Here is a 17,779-nt window from a genome sequence, read left to right as displayed (position 1 = left end):
GGGGCTGTCTACCCAACTTGGGCCCCTCCCTCTATTTTTGTTTAGTTTTTTTTTGTATGAAGAGGCTGCGTTGCCACAGTCTCTTCCTAGGCCATATGACATCTTCAGACTAAAAAAAATACCCCAAATTGGGTCCGAAACTGAAATATTTTGTCGCCAAATTTAAAATACATATAATTATAATAATAAAAGACATGGAGGAGAATACAGCACCACATACCTCTTACATCCAGTGACATCTCCTGTCATGTAGACCTTCTCGTTCCTCTTCTCCTCCAATTTACCCAGACTACCATGGCAAATTCTTTCAGCCGCATCTCGTCTCTACAGTTGTAACACAGACACGTTAGATTTCTAAATTTTTCCATCAACCTCCTCATCCTGGTATCCCCACAGTGTCATCCTGCTGCCACCTCCAATACTGTGCCCGTTTTTCTCCCCAATGTCCAAGGTACTATACTGCTGAAAAAATTGTGACCCTAATAGACATAATTAGAGTCATTTATCAAACTGGTGTAAAGTAGAACTGGATTTCCAAAAGAGCTGTCAAATATGAAAGGTGAGATCTGATTGGCTGCTATGGGCAACTAAGCCAGTTCTGCTTTACACCAGTTTGATAAGTTACCCCAAATGTTCCTATAGTGTCCACAGCAGCTATAATGTCCCCTAGAGACCCCCAGTAATAATACCACCCTCTATTGTGCTCCAGGCAATAATCCCTGTATAGTGTCCCCAAACATAATAGAATTGCCCCTACAGTGCCTCCCCAATAGCAACACCCCCATATAGTAATTTCCACCACACTGCCCCATATAGTAATCCTCCCATAGTAATTTGCCCCCATATACTAATTTCCACCACACTGCCCCCATATAGTAATTTCCACCACACTGCCCCCACATAGTAATTTCCACCACATAGTAATTTCCACCACACTTCCCCCACATAGTAATTTCCACCACACTGCCCCCACATAGTAATTTCCACCACACTGCCCCCACATAGTAATTTGCCCCCACATAGCAATTTCCCCACACTGTCCCCACACAATAGTTTTCCCCCACATAGAAATTACCCCACACTGTCCCCACATAGAAATTACCCCACACTGTCCCCACATAGAAATTACCCCACACTGTCCCCACATAGAAATTACCCCACACTGTCCCCACATAGAAATTACCCCACACTGTCCCCACATAGAAATTACCCCACACTGTCCCCACATAGAAATTACCCCACACTGTCCCCACATAGAAATTTCCCCACACTGTCCCCACATAGCAATTTCCCCACACTGTCCCCACATAGCAATTTCCCCACACTGTCCCCACATAGCAATTTCCCCACACTGTCCCCACATAGATATTACCCCACACTGTCCCCACATAGAAATTACCCCACACTGTCCCCACATAGAAATTACCCCACACTGTCCCCACATAGAAATTACCCCACACTTTCCCCACATAGAAATTACCCCACACTGTCCCCACATAGCAATTACCCCACACTGTCCACACACTGTCCCCACATAGCAATTACCCCACACTGTCCCCACATAGCAATTTCCCCCACACTGTCCCCACACAATAGTACCCCCACACTGCCCCCACATAGTAATTTGCCCCCACACTGCCCCATATAGTAATTTGCCCCCACACTGCCCCATATAGTAATTTACCCCCACATAGTAGTCCCTCCCATAATAATTTGCCCCCACACTGCCCCATATAGTAGTTTGCCCCCACATAGTAGTCCCTCCCATAATAATTTGGCCCCACACAGTAATTTGTCCCCACATAGTATTCTCTCCCATAAAGATTTGGCCCCACAGGCCCCACATTCTCCCCCTCCCCATGTACTCGATGTCTCTTAATATGTCCTACTGTTTGTCCCCCACCCCCCACATGTCCCCCAAAGTAGGCACAAGAAATAAAATAAAAAATAATGAAAAAAAATGAAAAGCTAAATACTCACCTAGGCTATGTCCAGGGCCAGGCTCGCAGAGGAAGGCGGGATGAGGCAGTGCTGCGTCCCGGCACAGGCGCACGATGACGTCATCACGCACTCCTGCGTCGGGATTTCACTACCGCATAGGCCTCAGGCCTATGTGCGGCCTGAAGCCTATGGCAGTGATCGGCAATGGGACAGGGAGCTATGCGCTCCCGTCCCCCGCCGCAGTATGTGGGCGTTCGAGTCGGCGTTGGGCCCCCCAGCGGTGCTGGGCCCGGGGCTGCCAACCCGAACGTCCCTATTGTAATCCGCCACTGGCTGCAAGATACCCTGCTGTAATCTGTATTGTCCTTCAGTTAGAAATAAATAACAGTAATTTTGTGTCTTTATTTTCCTTGGACTTTCACTATACTGATTGACATTTTCACAATGTTGGAATCTTTAGAAATAAAGCAGGATGTGCAGCAACTGGGGCACTGCCTTTTGGATCTGAGCCAGATTTGCATAGTAACCATCAATGTCAATTTAAGAAAAAGCACACAATGTACCCCATTATGCAGATATGACGGATGTGGTTGAGTTGCCTTTTGACTATTTTGCTGCTGGCAAAATATGGCAAAGTTGTAAATCTTTGACAAGCGTCTTCTGACCTAATAATTTATCACTTACTAATGTAATGTCTAGCTAAAATGCATCATAAGTCAGTCTCAGACGCTGTCAGGTGACTATACTTGACATGACCAATGCCCCTTCTGTACTACAGAACCTCACATGCCTCTTCTCTTCCCACTTTGTTATGGTTCTTTTTTAGTCTTTTCCCTTTCTCACGATGTCTGGGGAGGACATATTTTATTTGCTAGGCTGTCCAATAGCAGAGCTGTTTCGAATGTGAGTACAGTCTGTAAACACTACTTTGCACATAGGAGAGATTACACTGGTAATCCCACCCACAGCAAGCCTTAGCAGCATCAAAACAACAGTGCTGCTCAGAGCTAGGCAACAGGCAAAAAAACAATTACTATTAAAAACACATTTAGCTACTTTAATGTATTTTATAAGCTTGAAAAACACCTTTAATTTGTGATTACTGCATTACCAGCATCATGCTGACAATACACCTGTTGTTTCTCAGAAAGGATGAATGGATTGCATATAACTACTACAGCAACAGGCAGACTTTACATCCATCTGATGAATCCTTTATGTAGTCATTTTGGTTCTTATAAACTAATTTGAGCCATAGACTAAAATGCAATATTATAGTGAGAATTCTATTCGAAGAGAACAATGATTGCAATTAGATTCCAAAAACACTTTGGCAAATGGAAAACACTTGTGTTTCTGTTACAATTATCAAAACCTCAATGGATTGATATAAAATAGTTCTACATCACTTTTTATTGTTTCTGTGTGATTGCATCTGTGGCAAAGCAGCATTGTAATATTGTGCAATGATGAGCTCTGAGCCGGTTATATAGAATCTCTGTGAGAAATATATCTGAGCACTGTTTTTATAATTGTATAACCATAGCAATCATCTCCACAAGGAGCATCAGTACAAATACATTCAGGGTATTGTTCACACCTCCCAAAAACCCAGTTTTTCGGCTTTACCCTAATAGGACAACAGAAAGGTCAGAGTTATTCTTTTAATTGATTTGTATTCAAATTAGTGTTTTTAGACAGTTTTTGTGGTGTCCTGCACTATGAGATGCATCTTAATGACATGTCCTTCTATGAAACAGCTTATTTGCTTTGCCATAAAAATAAAATATATGCCAGTTGTGCATTAACTCAGGAAATATACAAGTAGCTATACTGGTTTTTGAAGTGTATCATGAATGATCATTTTTTGAAGTTCTATGCATCTTTTGTTCCTCTAAAGATCAACATATATCTGAAAATGGAAAAGAAGCCAAACAAGAAAGAACAGCTCAATATTGTGAATAACGTTCTAAAACTGTCTTCCAAACTTATCCAGGTATGTATACCTAACATGTGATCAGGTAATATATTGCAGGGAAAGAACAGTTACTATTGCCTTAATAGAGCTGAATAATAGTCAATGGATGGTTTCCGCCCAGTGGGCTTTTTGCATTCAGACCAATTCAATTGCTTTGCAGATTACTTCAATGGAAACAGCAGTGGAAATGTGTTCTGTGAAGTGACAAATCCTGCTTCTCTATGTGGCAGTCTGATGGATGAGTCCGGGTTTAGAGAATTCCAGTAGAACCTTACCTGAGGAGGGATACACCAAATGGAAAAGGATTTAGGAAAACTAGAGGAATGGTCAAAAAATCTGGCAACTAAAATTTAATGTTGATAAGTGCAAGATAATGCACCTGGGGCGTAAAAATCCAAGAGCAGAATATAAAATCAGTGATACAGTCCTAACCTCAGCATCTGAGGAAAGGGATTTAGGGGTCATTATTTCAGAAGACTTAAAGGTAGGCAGACAATGACAGAGCAGCAGGAAATGTGTCACGGCGGACAGGAACTCAGATACACAGACAACCAAATACACAAGTGTCTAGTCTAGATGCTGGGGACAGGTCACCTCCTAGCACATCCCTGACTTCTCTCCCTATGCTGCTAAGCCCACATTCAGACCTTAATGGTAGGAATGAAGTGTCCTCGTGCCTGGACTGCAAACACCCTAGAATCCCTGAGATGGTGAAAGGGGAGAAGGGGCAGAAGACACACAAATAGCCTAGACCGCAAACAACACAAACAGAAATCAAACTTATCTGAGCTGGAACAGACAATACTTCCTTCCTTGAATCCAAGGCCAGACTGAAAGCTATAACCCGCACGGCCCTCTGGGATTGAAGGCAATTTAAGCCAATGACCCCACCCAGAGGACCTGAAGGAAGGCGGATCCAGCATGATTCCAAAACAAACAAATGGTTAGACACGTGCTGCCAATCTGACAGACCTCCGCACACCGTCTGAACAGGGCATGACAGTACCCCCCCCCTTCTACAGGTGACCTCCGGGCACCCTGGACCAACCTTATCCGGGTGGGCTCTGTGAAAAGCCCTAACCAGTCGGCTGGCGTTGACCTCCAGTGCCGGAACCCACATCCTCTCCTCGGGGCCATATCTCCTCCAGTGTACCAGATACTGAAGGGAACCCCGAAGAACTCTAGAGTCAAGAATCCTGGAGATCTCAAACTCTAAATTCCCATCGACCAGAACAGGAGGAGGGGGCAATGGCGATGGTTCCACTGGTCTCACATATTTTTTCAATAAAGATCTATGGAACACATCATGGATCTTCCAAGTCTGCGGAAGATCCAGTCGAAACGCTACTGGATTGATCAGCGCAGATATTTTGTACGGGCCGATAAATCTTGGACCCAGTTTCCAAGATGGCACTCTCAATTTAATGTTCTTAGTGGACAACCACACCAGATCACCCACACACAGGTCCGGACCAGTCACACGTCTCCTGTCAGCCATTCGCTTATATCTCTCACCCATCGTCTCCAAATTCACTTGTATCCTCCACCAGATGGAGGATAAGGTAGAAGAAAACCTTTCCTCCTCTGGCATCCCAGAGGAAATAGTCCCAGAAAAGGTACCAAACTGAGGATGAAAACCATATGCGCCAAAAAATGGCGACTTACCTGTGGATTCCTGTCTACGGTTATTCAAAGCAAACTCCGCTAAGGGCAGGAATGAGGACCAGTCCTCCTGATTTTCCGCCACAAAGCACCTCAAGTAGGTCTCCAGGTTCTGATTAGTACGCTCCGTCTGTCCATTCCACTGTGGATGGAAAGCCGAAGAGAACGAAAGTTGAATGCCAAGCCGAGAGCAGAACGCCCTCCAGAACCTGGAGACAAACTGCGTGCCCCTATCAGAAACCACATCCGAAGGAATACCATGCAATCTCACGATATTGTCAACAAAAATTTGCGCAAGAGTCTTGGCATTAGGCAGACCAGTTAACGATATAAAATGAGTCATCTTGCTAAAACGATCAACTACCACCAAAATTATTGTTTTCCCCGAGGAACTCGGCAGATCCGTAATAAAGTCCATGGACAAGTGCGTCCAAGGACGAGACGGAATAGATAAAGGAAGGAGTGAACCAGCCGGTCGAGTATGAGCAACCTTAGATCGTGCACAGGTCTCACAAGCTGCCACGTAATCCTCAATGCTCCTACGTAACCCAGGCCACCAGAACCTCCGGGACACAAGGTCACAGGTGGACTTACCACCAGGATGTCCGGCAAGGACAGTATCGTGATGTTCCTTGAAAACCTTGTATCGCAGTTCTTCGGGAACAAATAACCTCCCTGGGGGACAGGAACCAGGAGCCCCCTCCTGGGCTCCCAACACCTCTATCTCCAATTCGGGATACAGAGCGGAAACCACAACCCCGTCGGCCAAAATCGGAGCAGGATCCTCTGAATCACCTCCCCCAGGAAAACTGCGAGACAACGCATCTGCCTTGATATTTTTGACCCCCGGACGAAAAGTGACAACAAAATTGAACCTGGTAAAAAACAGTGACCATCTAGCCTGTCTAGGGTTCAGACGCTTGGCAGATTGTAGGTATGCCAAATTCTTATGATCCGTATAAACAATAACGGGGTGAGAAGCCCCCTCCAACCAGTGACGCCATTCCTCAAAGGCCAATTTTATAGCCAGCAACTCTCTATGTCCCACATCATAGTTCCTCTCGGCGACCGAGAGCTTCTTGGAAAAGAAAGCACACGGGACCCATTTGCCAGGAGATGAACCCTGCGACAGCACCGCTCCCACCCCCACTTCTGATGCATCCACCTCCACCACGAATGGTTGAGACATATCGGGCTGCAACAGAATGGGAGCAGACGCAAAACACTCCTTAAAGAGGACCTTTCACCTGTATAAACTATGTTAACTGAGTATGCTGCCATATAGAGCTGCGCCCGGGGATCTCACTGCACTTACTATTATCCCCGGGCGCCGCTCCGTTCTCCCGTTATAGGCTCCGGTACCTTTGCTTTTTAAGTTATAGTAGGCGGGTCTTCCCTTGTCCTGTGGGCGTCTCCTTCTCCTAGGCTGCAGCGCTGGCCAATCGCAGCGCACAGCTCACAGCCTGGGAGAAAAAAACCACCCAGGCTGTGAGCTGTGCGCTGCGATTGGCCAGCACTGCAGCCTAGGAGAAGGAGACGCCCACAGGACAAGGGAAGACCAGCCTACTATAACTTAAAAAGCAAAGGTACCGGAGCCTATAACGGGATAACGGAGCGGCGCCCGGGGATAATAGTAAGTGCAGTGAGATCCCCGGGCGCCGCTCTATATGGCAGCATACTGAGTTAACATAGTTTATACAGGTGAAAGGTCCTCTTTAATAGTCGAAAAGGCCTGCAATGCCTCCTCCGACCAAACAGAGACGTCAGTGCCCTTCTTTGTCATATCAGTCAGAGGTTTAACAATGGTGGAATAGTTTAGAATAAATTTTCTATAATAGTTAGTAAACCCCAAAAATCGCATCAAAGCTTTCTGATTCTCTGGTCGGTCCCATTCCAGAACCGCCCGGACTTTTTCGAGGTCCATACGAAAACCAGAGTCGGAAAGCAGATATCCCAAAAACGGAAGCTCCTGCACAGAAAACACACATTTTTCCAATTTGGCATATAACTTATTCTCCTGAAGGATCGTTAAAACCTGTCTCACATGATCCTGATGGGTCTTCAGATCAGGAGAGTAAATTAAAATGTCATCCAAGTAAACCACCACGAACCTCCCCACCAAGTGATGAAAAATGTCATTGACGAAATGCTGAAATACCGCTTGCGCGTTCGTCAACCCAAAAGGCATAACCAGATTCTCAAAATGACCCTCGTGCGTGTTGAAGGCCGTCTTCCACTCATCCCCTTCCTTGATTCTGATCAGATTGTAGGCCCCTCTCAAATCCAACTTGGAGAACACCCTGGCACCAACAATCTGATCAAAAAGATCGGAGATCAAAGGAAGGGGATACGGATCCCGGACCGTAATACGGTTCAATTCCCAAAAATCCAAACACGGTCTCAGTGATCCATCCTTTTTCTTGACAAAGAAAAAACCTACTGCCACCGGAGACTTAGATGGCCTAATATGACCTTTTGCCAAACTCTCGGCGATATACTTTCGCATGACCTCTCTTTCAGGTTGGGAAAGAATGTAAAGGCGAGACTTTGGCAACTTAGCTTCTGGGATGAGATTAACTGGACAATCATAGTCATGATGAGGGGGCAATTCCTGGGTCCCACGCTCCAAAAAGACATCTGCAAAGTCTGAGAGATATTGAGGTAGAACCGCAGTGGACACCCCTGAGATAGATGTGCCAAGACAATTCTCCGAACAAAACTCTCCCCAACCAATCATTTGTCTTGCCTGCCAATCAATAATTGGATTATGTTTTGTCAACCAAGGTAAACCTAGGACTAAAGGAGCAGGCAAATTCCTCATGACAAAACAAGAAATAAGCTCTACATGTGAATCACCCAACCTCAACTGAATATTATGTGCAATATGAGTGAGACTCCTTTGAGAAAGAGGTGAAGAATCTATTGCAAACACTGGAATCTCCCTTTCCAAAGTGCACGTACTTAGACCCAGATTTTGAAGGAAAAGAAAGTCAATAAGGTTTAGCCCAGCACCACAGTGAATGAATACCTCAACAAAGAATTTTCTTGAGTCTAGCGCCACCATGGCTGGAAGGAGAAAATGAGAATTACAGGAAGCTTGCATATTTGCTTGTTCCACTACTCCATTCACGCTTCCAAGAGTCAGGACGGTTTCTCTTTCTTTCATATCATCACGTGATTTAACAAAAGGACAAGCAAAAACAAGATGGTCACTTTTACCACAGTAGTAACATAGTTTATGTAATCTCCTAAAGTATCTCCTACCAGAACGAAAAGATATCTGACCCAACTGCATGGGTTCCTCCCCTACCCCAGAGTTATAAGTAATATCACCCTGGGCAGCAGGTGAGACAAAACCACATGCAGAAGGGATCCCTTGCACGGAGGGACCCTTACACCTCTCTCTGATACGTCTATCCAACCGTATAGCCAAAGACATTGCATTCTCTAGAGTATCCGGGTACTCATGAAAAGCCAGGGCATCTTTCAACCTTTCAGATAACCCCTGACAAAACTGACTATGTAACGCGGGGTCGTTCCACCCCGACTCAGTAGCCCATCTCCTAAACTCTATGCAGTAAGCCTCTGCATTATGTTTACCCTGTAGTAAGTTACGCAATTAAGATTCTGCCATCGAGACCCGATCTGGGTCATCGTAAATCAATCCCAGGGCTTTGAAAAATTCCTCCACCGACCGGAGGGCCAGAGAAGCGGGCGGCAGAGAAAAAGTTCAGGATTGCGCGTCCCCTTTAAGCAGAGACATGATGATACCAACCCTCTGATTTTCATCACCTGACGACAATGGACGCAGTCGAAAATACAGTTTGCATGACTCTTTAAAGCGGATAAAATCATCCGCACCCCCTGTAAATTTCTCGGGAAGAGCGACTTTAGGCTCCCCACCAATTTGACCTGCATCTGATGCCAGAACCCTCTGACACTGTGTGACCGAACTACGCAGATCCGCAACCTCCAGGGATAATCCCTGCATGCGGTCAACCAGTGCATCAATTGACGCCATCACAAAACCGCTAAGTGATGGCAGTCACAGTATGGCGGGTTATAATGTCACGGCGGACAGGAACTCAGATACACAGACAACCAAATACACAAGTGTCTAGGCTAGATGCTGGGGACAGGTCACCTCCTAGCACATCCCTGACTTCTCTCCCTATGCTGCTAAGCCCACATTCAGACCTTAATGGTAGGAATGAAGTGTCCTCGTGCCTGGACTGCAAACACCCTAGAATCCCTGAGATGGTGAAAGGGGAGAAGGGGCAGAAGACACACAAATAGCCTAGACAGCAAATAACACAAACAGAAATCAAACTTATCTGAGCTGGAACAGACAATCCTTCCTTCCTTGAATCCAAGGCCAGACTGAAAGCTATAACCCGCACGGCCCTCTGGGATTGAAGGCAATTTAAGCCAATGACCCCAGCCAGAGCACCTGAAGGAAGGCGGATCCAGCATGATTCCAAAACAAACAAATGGTTAGACACGTGCTGCCAAACTGACAGACCTCCGCACACCGTCTGAACAGGGCATGACAAAATGCTAGCAGAATGCTTGGGTGTATAGGGAGAGGCATTACCAGTAGAAAGAGGGAGGTGCTCATGCCGCTCTACAGAGCACTAGTGAGACCTCATTTGGAGTATTGTGCACAGTACTGGAGACCATATCTCCAGGAGGATATTGATACTTTGGAGAGAGTTCAGAGAAGAGCTACAAAACTAGTACATGGATTGCAGGATAAAACTTACCAGGAAAGATCAAAGGACCTTAACATGTATAGCTTGGAAGAAAGACGAGACAGAGGGGATATAATAGAAACTTTTAAATACATATAAAGGGAATCAACAAGGTAAAAGTGGAGAGAATATTTAAAAGAAGAAAAACTGTTACAAGAGGACATCGTTTTAAATTAGAGGGGCAAAGGTTTAAAAGTAATATCAGGAAGTATTACTTTACTGAGAGAGTAGTGGATGCATGGAATAGCCTTCCTGCAGAAGTGGTAGCTGCAAATACAGTGAAGGAGTTTAAGCATGCATGGGATAGGCATAAGGCCATCCTTCATATAAGATAGGGCCAAGGGCTATTCATAGTATTCAGTATATTGGGCAGACTAGATAGGCCAAATGGTTCTTATCTGCCGACACATTCTATGTTTCTATGAAATGTGATAATTTTTCCAAATTTTTGGTAAATTTGGATTTTTTTTATAAATAAAAATTATTTTTTTTGACTCAATTTGACCACTGTCATGAAGTACAATACGTGATGAGAAAACAATCTCAGAATGGCCTGCATAAGTAGAAGCGTTTTAAAATTGTCACCACATAAAGTGACACGTCAGATTTTCAAAAAATGGCCTGGTCCTTAAGGTGAAAAATGGCAGGGTCCTTAAGGGGTTAAAAAACAATTATACAACACTGTACTATGAACTGCATTGAAATGAATCAGAAGGTTTTTGTTATGAGATAGACAATATGACAACATTTAGAGGTGTCTGATGTAGAGCAGACTATGAAGCAAGTATGTCATTTGGAAAAATATTGAATATCACGGAGAATAAAGCATTAGGATAGAGAGAGCAAATCAACATTACAACAAGCTGAATAAGCTGGTTTGTCAAGGAGCGGTGAGTATAAGGAGGTCTTAATTAACGATCCTAAAAAAAAAAAATTATTGCAACACTGGATGGAAATAAATCTTGTGACATTGCAGAAGCTTATCAAAACAATGCCACAGCGAATGCGTGCTGTAATCAAAGCTAAAGAGTGTGTGACTTTTTTTTTGGTGGCAACTTTTTTTTTTGGACAGGCAGTGTATATACTTGATGATTGGTACATGCTGCATTGGTCTAGTACACTGGCCAAAGTATATGGGAAGGAACGATTACTACCAATATGGTTCCTCCCCCATTCAGTTTTATTAATTCCTTCAGTCCCTAATTACATAAAATGTGTTGCCAATAATTGAGCATCTTTTATGCTGCATAAAAGATTAAATCAGATGACAAAAGACTGGTTATTTACCAGCTGATATGCAGCACAATTACATGGGACACTTAGGCTTCTTTCACACGGGCGTCGCGTGTGAGGGCCGGATAGGATGCAGGTGCGTCGCGGGAAAATGCACGAGTGAAAAGCGTTTTAATGCGTTTTTCACGCGCATGAGAAAAATCTGCATGTTTGGTACCCAGACCCGAACTTCTTCACAGAACTTCGGTTTTGGGTTAGGTGTTGTGTAGATTTTATTATTTTCCCTTATAAAATGGTTACAAGGGAAAATAATAGCATTCTTAATACAGAATGCTTAGTAAAATAGGGATGGAGAGGTTAAAAAAAAAAATAATAATATTTAACTCCCCTTATCAACTTGTTTGCGCAGCCCGGCTTCTCTTCTGTCTTCTTTGATGACCTGGGAAAAAAGGACCTTTGGTGACGTCACTGCGCTCATCACATGGCTCATCACCATCGTGATGGATCATGTGATGGACCATGTAATGAGCGCAGTGACGTCACCAAAGGTCCTTTTCCTCCCAGGTCATCAAAGAAGACGACAGAAGAGAAGCCGGGCTGCGCGAACAAGTTGATGAGGTGAGTTAAATTATATTTTTTATTTTTTAACCTCTCCATCCCTATTTTACTAAGCATTCTGTATTAAGAATGCTATTATTTTCCCTTATAACCATGTCATAAGGGAAAATAATAAAATCTATGAACTGAAACATATTGGGAGGGGTGAGTACTCATGACATGACAACTCCAATTGAAAACAAAACTAAAATAATTTAAGGAGGAAAATAAAAATAACAAAACTAAAATAATGTGGTTGCATAAGTCTGAACGCACTCTTATAATTGGAATATGGTTGTGTTCAGGACACAGAGATCTCATTAAAAGTTATCAGTCAGGAGAACGGACCAAACATTTTCCATGGCATTAGATATACCATGGAACACAATAAAGATGGTCATCAAGAGGTGAATAAAATTTGGCACAAACAGTGACATTATAAAGAACTGGATATTCCAAAAAATTGCTGAAAAGATAAGAAAATTGGTCCAGGAGGCCAACAGCCAAAACTTCCAGCAAAAGCCAGTTTGGACCAAATGCTGAAGCCCTATTTTTCAAATCTACCGTGTCACTGTATGTGGTAATAACTTTGGAATGTTTTTACTTATACAAGCGATTCTGAGAATGTTTTCTCGTGACACTTAGGCCCCTTTCACACGGGCGAGTATTCCGCGCGGATGCGATGCGTGAGTTGAACGCATTTCACCCGCACTGAATCCTGACCCATTCATTTCTATGGGGCTGTGCACAAGAGCAGTGATTTTCACGCATCACTTGTTTGTTGCATGAAAATCGCAGCATGCTCCTCTTTGTGCGTTTTTCACGTAACGCAGAACCCATAGAAATGAATGGGGTTGCGTGAAAATCGCAAGCATCCGCAAGTAAGTGCGGATGCGATTTTCACTCACGGTTGCTAGGAGACGATCGGGATGGAGACCCGATCATTATTATTTCCCCTTATAACATGGTTATAAGGGAAAATAATAGCATTCTGAATACAGAATGCATAGTAAAATAGCGCTGGAGGGGTTAAAAAAAATAAAAAATTATTTACCTCACCTTAATCCACTTGATAGCGCAGCCCGGCATCTCCTTCTGTCTTCATCTTAGCTGTGTGCAGGAACAGGACCTGTGGTGACGTCACTCCGGTCATCACATGATCCATCACATGATCTTTTACCATGGTGATGGATCATGTGATGGACCATGTGATGACCGGAGTGACGTCACCACAGGTCCTGTTCCTCCAATCAGCAAAGAAGGAGACAGAAGGAGATGCCGGCTGCGCGATCAAGTGGATTAAGGTGAGTTAAATATTTTTTTATTTTTTTTAACCCCTCCAGCCCTATTTTACTATGCATTCTGTATTCAGAATGCTATTATTTTCCCTTATAACCATGTTATAAGGGAAAATAATACAATCTACAGAACACCGATCCCAAGCCAAACATGCGCGATTTTTCTCACGCGAGTGCAAAACGCATTACAATGTTTTGCACTCGCGCGGAAAAATCGCACGTGTTCCCGCAACGCCCGTGTGAAAGAGGCCTTAGTACTTCATGTAGGTGGTGAATTTGAGTCAATATCTTTTACCTTTATGTATGAAAATCCAAAATCCACCGAAAATTTTGAAAAAATAGCAATTTTATAAATTTGAAATTCTCAGCTTTTAAGCCAGATGGTGATTCTTTGCAAAAATTATTAATTAACATCCCCCATATGTGTACTTTATGTTGGCATCATGTTGTTTTTGTCATTTTATAAAAAAAATTAGGACATTGGAAGGCTTAACATTTTGGAAGCAATTTTTTACATTTTCAAGAAAATTTTCGAAACCTTTTTTAACCCCTTAAGGACGCAGCCCTATTTCACCTTAAGGACTTGGCCATTTTTTGCAAATCTGACCAGTATCAATTTAAGTGCTGATAAATTTAAAACGCTTTGACTTACCCAGGCCGTTCTGAGATAGTTTTTTCGTAACATATTGTGTACTTCATGACACTGCTAAAATTGGGTAAAAAAAAAAATCTTTTTTATTTATATAAAAATACCAAATTTACCAAAAATTTGTAAAAAATTGCAAATTTCCAAGTTTCAATTTCTCTACTTCTATAATATATAGTAATACCTTCAAAAATAGTTATTACTTCACATTCCCCATATGTCTACTTCATGTTTGGATCATTTTGGGAATGATATTTTATTTTTTGGAGATGTTACAAGGCTTAGAAGCAAATCTTGAAATTTTTCCGAAATTTTCAAAAACCCAATTTTTAGGGACCAGTTCAGGTCTGAAGTCACTTTGCGAGGCTTACATAATAGAAACCACCCAAAAATGACCCCATTTTAGAAACTACACCCTCAAGGTATTCAAAACTGATTTTACAAACGTCGTTAACCCTTTAGGTGTTCCACAAGAATTAATGGAAAATAGAGATACAATTTCAAAATTTCACTTTTTTGGCAGATTTTCCATTTTAATATTTTTTTTCCAGTTACAAAGCAAGGGTTAACAGCCAAACCAAGCTCAATATTTATGGCCCTGATTCTGTAGTTTACAGAAACACCCCATATGTGGTCGTAAACTACTGTACGGGCACACGGCAGGGCACAAAAGGAAAGGAATGCCATATACAGTTTTTGGAAGGCAGATTTTGCTGGACTGTTTTTTTTTTACACCATGTCCCATTTGAAGCCCCCCTGATGCACCCCTAGAGTAGAAACTCCAAAAACTGTGGCCCCATTTTAGAAACTATGGGATAGGGTGGCAGTATTATTGGTACTAGTTTAGGGTATATATGATTTTTGGTTGCTCTATATTACACTTTTTGTGAGGCAAGATAACAAGAAATAGCTGTTTTGGCACAGTTTTTATTTTTTGTTATTTACAACATTCATCTGACAGGTTAGATCATTTGATATTTTTATAGACCAGGTTGTCACGGATGCGGTGATACTTAATATGTATACTTTTTTTTATTTATGTAAGTTTTACACAATAATATAATTTTTGAAGCAAAAAAAAATCATGTTTTAGGGTCTCCATATTCTGAGAGCCATAGTTTTTTCAGTTTTTGGGCGATTATCTTAGGTAGGGTCTAATTTTTTGGGGTGCATATGACTTTTTGATCGCTTGCTATTACACTTTTTGTGATGTAAGGTGACAGAAAATGGTTTATTTAGCACAGTTTTTTTTTTGTTTTTTTTACGGTGTTCATCTGAGGGGTTAGGTCATGTGATATTTTTATAGAGCCGGTCGATACGAATGCGGCGATACCAAATATGTATACTTTTTTTTTATTTATGTAAGTTTTACACAATAACAGCTTTTTTTAAAGTGTTTTTTTTTTAGTGTCTCCATATTCTGAGCCATAGTTTTTTTTATTTTTTGGGCGATTGTCTCAGGTAGGGGCTCATTTTTTGCGGGATGAGGTGACTGTTAGATTTGTACTATTTTGGTGGGCAATCGCCTTTTTGATCGCTTGCTGCTGTACTTTTTGTGATGTAAGGTGACCAAAAAATTGTTTATTTAGCACAGTTTTTATTTTTACAGTGTTCATCTGAGGGGTTAGGTCATGTGATATGTTTATAGAGACGGTCGATACGGACGTGGCGATACCTAATATGCATACTTTTTTTTCCCCCCCTATTTTTTACCAATTTTTTTTCACTTTATTTGGGGAGAATGAAGTTTTTGTTTATTTTTACTTGAAACTTTTAATTTTTTGAGGGGGAAAACTATATTTTTTTAACTTTTTTTTTCACTTTCTTTTTTGTCCCACTTTGGGACTTGAACTTTTGGGGGTCTAAGCCTTTACAATGCATTCCAATACTTCTGTATTGGAATGCATTGTCTGTATGAGTAATACTGTGTGTATTACTCATACAGCTTCCGGCCTGTGAGATCCAGGGGGCTGGATCTCACAGGCTCATCATCGGAAGGCAGCCCGATGCCTTCCTTAGACATCGCGCTGCCTTCCATGCCATCGGGTCCCCCCTACAGCCGCATGGAGACCCGATGGCATGCCCGATCACCGCCGCAAACCGCAGGTCTGAATTGACCTGCGGTTTGCGGCAGTCGCCGATACAGGGGTGTCACATGACCCCCCCGGCGTTGTGACAGGATGCCCACTGAATGATTTCAGCGGGCATCCTGTCACAATTAACCCCCGCCGCGCCGCAATCTTTTTTTAAACTTAGGACGTACCAGTACGTCCTGAGTCCTTAAGGACTCGGAAAACAGGGCTAACCGGTACACCCCAAGTCCTTAAAGGGGTTATCCGAGTTAACTTAACCTTATCTTTATGGCTTTATTTCTCCTATACCTTAGTTTTCCTAAATCACTTACTGTACCTATCTTGTGCCGTTTCTCTGCTACATTAAACAGTCATGTAACCTCCCACGTCATCAGCTGTGACGTTCCGTTGACATGGAGCTCTCTGCTTGTTGGAGTGACTAAGCCATGTCAACGGAACGTCATCAGCCTTGGCCACGCCCCCACCTCTTTGCATCCTCACTTGTGCCGCGGCTCCCTCCAAGTTCCTCCCTGCGGCTAATAGTTGATCGCATATGCGCCTTTTGCCTGTGTGAGATAGAAGATGTTGATGTGACGTTTATGCAAGGTCAGGATGTGCAGAGCAGGGTGAGGAGAAGGTCAGATCAACCCCTCCCACAAATATTCATGAGGGAGAGATGAGTCATTGTTGTTACTGCTGCATGTAAACACAGCAATAACAGAACCTGGAAAAGGTGTAAGGATCGTTCTTTTTTCAAAAAATCAAGCTTGACTAATGTATATGTATATCCTGATTAATTTTGTTAGGTTTTATTTTTTTTCCCATAACTCGGATAACCCCTTTAAGGGTTAAGGACCAATTCAGTTCTGAAGTCACTTTTAGGGGCTTTTGTAGTAGAAACCGCCCATATATGACCCCATTTTAGAAACTACACCCCTCAAATTATTCCAAACAGTTTTTTGAAACTTTGGTAACCCTTTAGGTGTTCCACAGGAATTAAAGCAAAATGGAGGTGGGAAAAAAATAAAAAAATAAAAAAATTTGTGCACATTTTCCATTTTAATCAACTTTTCCCTGTAACACAGCAAGAGATAACAGCAAAACAAACCTCAATATTTAACCCTGATTCTGCAGTTTACAGAAACATGTTATATATGGTCGTAAATATCTTCATGGGCACACGGCAGGGCTCAGAAGGAAAGGAAAAAAGTGAGCTACATACCTCAAGGAATTAATCAAGTTGTACAGTGAGTGCTTTGACCCAACAAGCATTACACAGAATTTACAGAAGAAAGGGATGCAAATGAGCTCTTATCAAGATCTGCCTCTAATGCCACCAGATGCAAGGCAGTTATCCCATAAGTCAATGTTCTACCCTTTAAATAGGCATTGAGACATGACTCAGATATTAAATAAGCCAGCCTCTCATCAGTGCAGTGCAGAGAGTACTAGCTGACATGAATGAGAGGCCTAAGTCAGGATTTCGAGGGTATTATATCTCCTTGGGGAGAAGGCACCTTAATCGTCATGAGGAGACGATACATGCTCCTCTGGAATTCTGGTAAGAAAGAGATGCAAATGAGCAGAAAGCACTGGCCTAT

At 42.7% G+C, this 17,779-nt stretch overlaps 1 protein-coding gene across 3 annotated transcripts in view; it reads left to right on the top strand.

Moving 5' to 3' along the window:
* PHTF1 (putative homeodomain transcription factor 1) overlaps nucleotides 1-17,779 on the top strand; it is a 281,946-nt gene that overhangs the window by 244,806 nt on the left and 19,361 nt on the right. For all 3 annotated transcript variants that reach the window (XM_040423902.1, XM_040423901.1, XM_040423900.1), the window contains one exon: nucleotides 3,842-3,937. In XM_040423902.1, the coding sequence (XP_040279836.1) occupies nucleotides 3,842-3,937 (96 nt within the window). The remainder of the gene's footprint in view (nucleotides 1-3,841; nucleotides 3,938-17,779) is intronic.

The sequence above is a fragment of the Bufo bufo genome, chromosome 3 (assembly GCF_905171765.1).
Source record: "Bufo bufo chromosome 3, aBufBuf1.1, whole genome shotgun sequence".
Lineage (NCBI taxonomy): Eukaryota > Metazoa > Chordata > Amphibia > Anura > Bufonidae > Bufo > Bufo bufo.
Note: the sequence above shows the minus strand (reverse complement) of the source record. Positions and strands in the feature narration are given on the sequence as shown.